Source organism: Carcharhinus amblyrhynchos, chromosome 14 (assembly GCF_965287045.1).
Source record: "Carcharhinus amblyrhynchos chromosome 14, sCarAmb.v2.hapA, whole genome shotgun sequence".
Lineage (NCBI taxonomy): Eukaryota > Metazoa > Chordata > Chondrichthyes > Carcharhiniformes > Carcharhinidae > Carcharhinus > Carcharhinus amblyrhynchos.
Window position 1 is genome coordinate 30309940 of NC_137337.1, and position 9411 is coordinate 30319350.

The window sequence follows — 9411 nt, forward strand, 5'->3', positions numbered from 1 at the left end:
CATTTCCTGCCTGTCACAGCTGCACTACTGTCGCACGCTTTGGTTTATGCCGTCTCCAAACAAATTAGGAAGTTTATTTCAGGAACAGATTAACAGCAACCTCTTAATTGATCCAACCAATCATTCTTTAAAAAAGAGCCTGAGGCTGGTTTCTCACTCCAAAAGAGCAAATTCTGAGTGAATGCAGTTCACGTCACTGCAGTTAGACTTTGTGCTCTTAAAAGTGCACAGGTTCAGATTAGCTGAGTAAGATGTGGCACAGCACTCCAGTGATTATGCAACAGTATATCTGTGTTTGTAGATAAATATATAGATATCAAAATAAATTTTAGGGTATTGATTTTTTTTAAGGTTTTGACGTGATGTTTTCAACTTAACTCTTCCATTCAAAGCCATTAGGAACACAACTGATCAGCATTTATTCCAGTCCCAATGACCAGATGGTTTGGGCCATTGACAATCGAGGAAATGTTCACGTGCGAGTTGGAATAACAGAGGCCATGCCTGTAGGCACTGATTGGGAACACGTGCCAGGTAAAAATAGCCACCCTTGTATACCATTGTGCTTAGCCATTTCACAATGTTATATCTTTATCGGTAGCTGAGGTAAGATTAACTGTCCTACAATTTCCTATGTTATTCTTCACTCCACTCTTAAAACTGAAGGCATATTTGCTGTCCTCTGCCACAATTTGCCTTTACACAGAATTTGTCAAACTGTCATCCAATCCATCTCTGCTTCTTCCCAAGCTTCTCTTGAGTATTTGGATGTAGCTCCAACAACATTCAAGAAATTCAACACCATCCAAAACAAAGCAGCCTACTTGGTTGTCACCAAGTAACGACTTACGCATGCACTCCCTCCACACCAATGTACATTGGCAGCAGTGGATGTCATCTACACGATGCACTGCAGCACCTCACCAAGACTACTTTGCAAATTTATCGTCTCTACAGTCTAGAAGGCCAAGAGCAACAGATATGTAGGAACACCAACACCTGAAAGCTCCCCTCCTAGTTGCTCATCTTCCTGACTTGGAAATATTTTGCTGTCCTTTCATTGGTTCTCAGATAAGATTCTTTCTCTAATAACACAGTGGATGTACCTACACTACATGGAGTGCTGGGCTTCAGGAAGGCTCAACTCACCACCACCTTCTCAAGGACAATTAGGAATGGACAATAAATTCAGGCCTTGCCAGTGATACTCAAGTCCTGTGATGGATAACAGTTTTTTAAAATTTCTCTGGTGATTCACTTCTCTGAAAGCAGAAGCAGAGTACTTAGTATTTGTGCCAGTCCTTCCTTCTCCACGACAAGCTTGCTTCACTTATCTGTTAACTGATGTATCTCTCCCATGATTTATCTTGCTGCAAACATGCAACTTTTAAAAATAATCAACTTTTTGTCGCACTTGCACGTTTTGCCAATTTTAATTCACGATTTATCTTGTCCTTTTTGCTACATTTCCTGTGTTCATTGAGTTTAAACTTTTATTATCTGTCCTGTAAGGACTAAATACTCCTTTAGAAATTGCTTTCCTTTCACACACAACTCCAACATTTCTTTTCCTTACTGAAATATATTTGATTTGTATCCTCCATCTTCTGTTTAAATATTTCCAGTGTTGATCAGTAATTCTGTTTGGTGTTTTGTTTTCCCCTTCACCTTAATCTGGGTAAGTCTTTTTGTCTCATTTGCTTTTTTTTTAAACAATCTGACCGCTTGTTCCCCGCTTTCTCTATTCTTACACTGATCCTAACTATATTATAAACACAGCTTCCTGGATGTCCCCCTGCTGAGGTTACCTGTGCTTTCTTACCCAGAACGAGATTTTCTCACTCGTTGAAGCAGTGATTGAAGAATAATTTGTACTGGTAATTGACCTTTTTAAAAAATCACTTTAAATACTGGGGCATCAACAAAAAGAGTCATCTATTTCTCATGTTTTACTTTTTAGAACTATTTTAATGTCCCACACAATAACTGAAACATATTTACAGGTTTACAAGCAAGTCAATTAACTGTGAGCTATAGGACAGTGTGGGTTCGCTGTTCTAATGGAGATATAGCACGTCGTTATGGAATAACGAATAAAAATCCTGCAGGCGACTATTGGAAAAAGATTCCTGGTAATGTGATTTGCTTAACTGGTAAGTTTGTACAAGATTTGTGAGCACTAATCTCCCTTCTCCTCCTCCTGTGCACACATCACCACCCCCCTCCCCCCCACCCACCCAACCATTAATATGTGCAACTCATGGTCCAATTTACAGTTTAAAAGTTTAGAATATTTATTGATTTCACAACTGTTGCCTAAAATTATGTTTATAAGACCACAGTTCGTAAAAGTAACCTGTAGTTATACCTGTTATAACCAAATCTAGATCATTAAAGTTGATTCTTTGAGACAGGAACGTGATTGCTGGAACTAATGTCCTCACTGTCAAAATATTTTTAACAATGGGAGGGTGGTTGCTTTAAAATCTGAAGCCACTAATAATCAAATTTGGCAACCTGGTCCCCCACAACTCGGGTTGTATTGATGCAAAATCTAATCAATGTTAATTAGCAACAGAATAAGGATTGAGTGTGCAATTCATTTTTCTATAATAGTTTTATGCATGCGTATGCACACAGACACTGATATTGTTACAGTTGATGATTAAACTCTACTAAGAATGGCGTTGATCATCACTTCTGAAGAGGGATTAATGAGTGAGAAGAAAAAAACACAAACACTTACAATGGTCTATGCATATTTGAGTGACATTATTTAGTAAAGAACTATATATTTGACCAGAAATATCCTAAATTTTAATATGTTAAAAATTAGTGGTTATTATTTCTAGCAATAAAAGCAATCAAGCTTTTTAAACGTGCTTTTAGTTGCATTGGATGATTTGAAGCATAGATTCAGAAGTTTCAATCAAAACCATCCTCCTACCATTTGAAGCAGAAGAAGCAGCCTGATATGGCAGCATATTTTATCTTTGCTGACTACAGAATAATCTATTGTGGCACCTGGGTAATTGTACTTCTCCAGCTGATGGTCTATGGAATCAAAGAATCCCTACAGTGCAGAAGGAGGCCATTTGGCCCATCGACCACAATCCCAACCAGGCCTTATCCCCATAACAGTAGATCTGTATTCTCATGGTGTAAATCTGAGCTTTTTTTTCTATATCCAATTTTCCTGCTATGAAGTTACCAATGGTCTTCCAATATCAAACTTACCATCTTCATGCATCAGTTTAGAAATTAGGTGTCCAGTTTTTTAGACAGAATTGATATCACTGGTAATTAGCATCCAAATATCTCTTAATGCAAAATCACATGAATGCAATTTATAATATCATTCTGGTTTTATTTTCATCCTGCCACCCCTCGCCTGCTCCATTTCATTGGTAGTGGTAGTTACTCCTGGAATCCCATGACCTTGCTGACTGAAATTTGATTCAATTGGTGGTGATTAGGGTTTCAAGCCTGTAATCAATTGATTTGCATAACCCAGGTTTATTTATGCACTGACTTTATCAGAGTTATTATAACTGTTGGCACTGACTGCTTGTTTAACTTTACAAACAGTTTGCCCAAGTGTGATGAAGTAATTATTTGGTAATTGGATAAACTCGCAAAAATATTTTCCAAACTGGAACGTTTTGTGATTTTTACACTCCAAACAACTTTTACCACAATGATGTAATTGTATTTATGAGGATCCAATATCTGTTTGTTCTCTTTTAGAGAAGTTGCTATATAAAATATTATCGCATATTCAGAAAGGAGAACCTTTCCAAAGGAATAGAAGATGTATTATCCTTTGGAATTGCTGATTGAAAGAGTTCATACTTTGATATCAACTGAGTTGCAATGTTTGTTTGTTTCACATTGTTTCATGTTGTTTCACATGCTAAATTGCCCCTTAGTGTGTTACGGGATGTGTAGGTTAGAGGGATTAATGGGGTAAATGTGTGGGGTTACAGTATAGGGCCTGGGTGGGATTGTTATCAGTGCATGCTCAATGGGCCAAATGGCCTCCCTCTGCACTGTAAAGATTCTATGATTATTTCAATTGTTTGGACATTTGCTTTCAACCTTTTTAATAACATATGCTGTTCCTATTTTTCCATTTAGTTACTCCTCAAGATGAACTGTGGGCCATTAGTACTGGAGGCTCCCTTCTTCAGCGACTTACCAAGAATTTTAGTCACACTGATGCATTAATTAATCCTAACCGTATTACCCTTCTGGGTCAATCTGAGGACTTTGATGATGAGTGGGAGGTCATCTGAAAATCAGAGACATTGCAGCTTGCAGCATCAAGGGCACTTAGCCATGAATATTACTTTTCTCTTTATTTTCTCTAATGTGTTAGTGACAAGTACATTTAGTTAAACATTTTGTACAAATTTATTTGTGGTTTCAGTTTCAATGTTGTAATTAACGCATCTTTTGTGGCTGTACCAGTATTGGTGTACAAACAGGTACATTATTCAGCAAAGCAGCTGAAGGGCTTGAAATGCTACCTTCTAACTGACAACTGTTGACTCACTATGCTTTTACAACAGAGTATGACAATTTGACTGGCTTTCTGCATCCAATCATTTATTAATCCATGTATCATCGTCTGGCTTGTTGCTTTCCTATTGATATTTGAGATATGCTGTTGTTCTGTTCTTACGTAAACTGACAGACACACCAGGAACAACAAACTTGCACATCAAACAGCAATAAGAGCAGGAGATGGCACATTTTATTGATGCAAAAATGATGGGCAAGCTATAATTATGTTATTGTCCTTTTGTTCCTATTATCTCCTTCCTATTCCTGCTAGGAAGAAAAGCAACCTTGAACAGGATGATCGCGCCACTTACATACTTCCATAAATAATCAAAAGTAAACATATTTTTGCAAAGCAGTAGTGATTTTTGTCAGTGATTTTAACCATCTCAATATGTAGTACTAGCACCATATTGACTGAAAACCAAGTGAATTTCCCTGAACTAAGTCACCCTATTTGCTTTCAATTAAACCTGCGATGCAAACTAATTCCTGTGACTGAAAGTAGAGCAGTGTCCAACTAAAAACAAAAATTACCAATCTATCGTTAATTCATTCTAAGAAAAGCAGTAATATTGTACAATAGTGTAAAATGAGAATTTGGAACTTTTTTGTTTTGATTTACAATTATTTAAGGTGCTTCTAACTGCCAATTATAATCTAAAAATCTTCATCAATAGGAGTTGTAGATGCTGAGCAGAACGTTACTGAAAAGTCTATCTATCTTTAAAAGAGAGTTTTATATAGATCAGACTTTACTGTCCAACGATAATGCTATCTTCCAAAAAAGCCTTATTAAATTCCTTATTTTTTACTGTAAATAGTATGTGCTCAACTGGAATAGTAACTTGAAGCTCAGTTGCATTTTTTGCAATTTTTTTACTCCCCTCTTAAAAACTGACATAACTTGTCTATAATCAAGTTATAGTTAAAAGTCATTAATGAAGCTTTCTTGTGGAAGAAATAACAATGTTTACACTTGCCAGATATATTAATCAGACTCTTGTGTATAGATTCCGTACAGTTTTGAGTACATTCTGAAAGTTTAGTCCGTTGCATTTTGCACTTTGAGCATTTCTAATGAGTATCTGGTGAAAATCAGATACTGCAAAACTTGTGGTAACCTACTTATCGCAAAGTGGCTTCTTGTATTCATTGTACGGTATACCATGTTCCTGTTAGTTTGAAATGATGACTAACCTTATTTGTTATGATCCAGGAGTCCATGACTGACATTTAATTTTCTTCTGTGCAAAGAACTGAAAATTCGAAATATCAAAGAAACAAAAATAGTTCACCCCATGGCAAGTCATCCATTCCACAAAAAACACATTTTTTAAAAAAAGCTAACTGTTGCTTTAACATTAATTTAGATATCTGAACATTAGTTAATTGTGAAACATAACTTTAATAATGGAGTTCTTTTGTTGGTTTACCCACCCAAATCCTTTAAACTACATTGTGGTGTTGTAGTGTTAATTTAGCTAGCTGAACAGAAGTTAATTGTGAAACATAACCTTCATAATTCAAGTTATTTTCTCGATCTATCTACCTAAATCCTTTAAACAACTAAGGATTTGCATTGCGATGTTGTAGCTGTGTAGAAATACTTGTCAGACAAATACATACAGTTCTAGGTAATTATCTGAAAAATTAAACTTCCAAAAGGTTTTGGTAGTTGATGCCATGTTTGCTCTTTAGACTGACATTAGAAATGTCACTCAGAAATCACTTATCTGATCATTCAAGTTTACTTTGCAATCCAATAAATGGGATACTCGGCAAAGTCTGAAGTTTTTAAAGAATAATTGGATAGAATGATGAGCATGATTTAGATGGATGAAATCTAAAATATGGTTTTAAAAGAGAACTGGGTGGTGCAGTGGATTGCCATACTGCCCAATATCTGTGTTTGAATTCAGCTCAATTAATTGAAGTTTTTTAAAGGCGTTTAAGTTGTTTTTACCAACAGTAGTTGTGTTCCATTAAGTAAGCTTGGCATAGAGTCATCTTCGTTCATAATGTATACAGATGTGCAGCAAAAATCTGTGTATAGTTGAGGGGAAAAAATTGGCAGTATCACAGGCATCGTATTTGTTGTAAGAAGGATTCACATCGATCAAGTAGGAGATGACCTGACATGAAAATAATGATCATGGTGCTAAAAGTGGAAAATATTCCACTGCCCAGCACTGCCACCCTTTAATTTGTTAGACACACAATATAAATGCAATGTGAAATGAGAGACTTTGGACTGTTACTTGCACACACTCCAAATGTAATAGTGAAATTAATTGCAAAATTCTGCCAATGTCAATAAATTAGTTTACAAATATAAATGACTAACCTGGTTAGGCCAACAAAATTTACCAAAATTTAAAATGAGAAATTTTATTTGTCTTTTTAAAGTCTAATTGCTCAATTTAATTTCCATTCTTTAAAAATATTCCTAGCATTTGTTACTCATTCAGTGTTTTAGATGCAGTATATGAATTAGAAATGTTTCTAAGCTATTTAGTAAATATGGCTCTATAGTATTTTATAATTTGAATTCACCATGATTGTTATATTCCATGATGGACTGCATAACTGAGTGAGTAACAGCTTTAATATTTTCAAAGGAATGCATGTACATATGTGACTTGATTGTGGCCTTTTTGATGTACCATTCAAACCTTTTACAGCCTGAAACACATGGGGCTATTGAAGTACAATTCATAGATTAATTACACAGTAAATTGGAAAGACTGTTGGCTCTGTCTGTATGAATTCACTGGAAGAAGCTCTGGTGGTATTTAAGCCATGTTGTATCCAGAAGAATTTTACAAGCATGCTCCTGCATTGTATATTTAATTCTTATTTATGAATGGTTTCTAATTGCACCTAACAACAAAACTTATTTAAAAATGTTTATAATATTTTACATTGTGTAGCAAAGCTGGTACTGTTGCTTAAACATTACCTGTACATGATTGCATACTCTAGCAAAAATGAAATAAACATACTAAAAAATCTTTTCTACACATTTGTATTGAGTTTTTTAAAATTTGATTTATTATTGTCACATGTATCAGTATACAGTGAGAAGTCTTGTTTCATGCATGCTATATAGACAAAGCATACCATTCATTGAGAAGGCAAGGAGAGTGTGCAGAATGAAGTATTACAATCGTAGCTAGCGTGTAGAGAAAGATCACCTTAGTGCAAGGGTAGTTCATTCCAAAGCCCGATGGCACCAAATCTGTAAAAGATGTAATTAGAGCATTGTAAGAGAGTTTAAAAGAGTTAGAATTAAATTTTAGAAGCATAGAATGAGAGTAGAAGGTAGAATTAGAAGGTATGCTGGGCATAGCTAGCAAGAAGTTGCCTTGCCCTGGCACCATCTTGAAAAGCCCTCTCTGAATTTCTGGTTTTATCAGAATTAAATGTACAATCTTCAAAGCTGGCTGATGGATTTTTGCAGGATTTGGAGACTAAATGAGGTTGCATCCTATCTGTAATCAACCCTACAAGAGGATTATTAGCTCTCTGAAGATTCTTGGAACGTTATGCTGCAAGGATTGATTTGATTGACTTCTTTGTGCCTTTTCTCAATATAATAAAATTGCTGCTGAGTACAACAGGATGAGTGGGTTTTGGTCTTGTACTTTTCACTGCTATTCTGTAATTCAGCACAGAGAGAGTGGGTCCCTATTCAGAGTTGACACACCAGGCTCCCAGTGCAGACCCTGTGTATCCATATCCATCTGATGTGTTCATTTGTTGTTCTAATGGATGTTATTTGTGCTGACTTCAGTAAGTTTCAAGGATACTTTTCTTGAAACACTCATGACCCTGAGCAGACTTCGTCTTCAAATTGAGGGACAGCCAATGACAATGACTTTTCCTGACTCTGAAACTTCCGCGCTTCACCTTTTAGGGAATTCAATAGAAAATTGAATCTTTCTGGCACTGAGATTTTGCCCCTTACTCGAATAATAAGTCCTAAAGGCATTTTTTTTTAAAAAAACAGGAAAGCTTATGCTTTTTACCCCAAGTCATAGATCCTCAGTATGATCGATGTCCCTCTCATTTTTACAGCTTGACACCATCAGTCATTTGAAGTCACCCTATTCTTCAGATAGCTGTAACATTCATAAACTCCCTATCCCATCAGCAACCAAGCCTTGCACCTTACTCTGCTTAGCATTACAGTGATTATTAATCACAATGGTATACTGCACATGTTCATCCCTCTGGATGGCCCACTGGCACCCCCAAGGTGATTCTTTTTATACCCCCATCAACATTGCAAGGAAAAGATTCTGGTCATATTACACTGTTACTTGTGGGAGTTGGCTGAGCACAAAGCAGCTGCTGTTATAACAGTGACCAAGCTTCTTTTGGACTTCTTTGGTTGCGAAGGGTTCTGAGACATTTGATGGTTATGGAAGCCTCTATGTAAATGTTTCTTTTAAAGATGGGATTGCTTTTTGTCTGCCTGACTTGTACATTTCATCTTGAAATGCAATTTTCTGCACATATTTGATCTTTCAGCTCATTGTGCACTAGTGCTGCAATCTTGAGGTTATACCTAATGCTGGAAAGTAATTGCCCCAGTGAAACCCTAACATTGTACATCATTTCCAATATCAGTCAGATTCAATCAGACTCACCAGTTCTAAGTCAAGACACAATGATGAGAGAGAGACCTAGGTGTCAACCTCCAAACCCACTGATGTCCAGTAACCATTGTCCCTTCGTTTACTGGCCATTGAAATGCACATAACCACTATGCCAGCAAATAAACACACTAAGGTATTATCCTGTGCTATACGCAATTCACCTGAGAGAGCAGCATGTGGTCAG

At 36.3% G+C, this 9411-nt stretch overlaps 1 protein-coding gene across 1 annotated transcript in view; it reads left to right on the plus strand.

The window, feature by feature from the left end:
• Nucleotides 1-7577, plus strand: part of tecpr2 (tectonin beta-propeller repeat containing 2) — a 92146-nt gene extending 84569 nt beyond the window's left edge. The window contains exons 18-20 of the mRNA XM_080202539.1: nt 393-534; nt 2004-2153; nt 4138-7577. Coding sequence (XP_080058665.1) covers nt 393-534; nt 2004-2153; nt 4138-4295 — 450 coding nt within the window. The 3' untranslated portion in view covers nt 4296-7577. The remainder of the gene's footprint in view (nt 1-392; nt 535-2003; nt 2154-4137) is intronic.
• Nucleotides 7578-9411: the final 1834 nt, after the last annotated feature.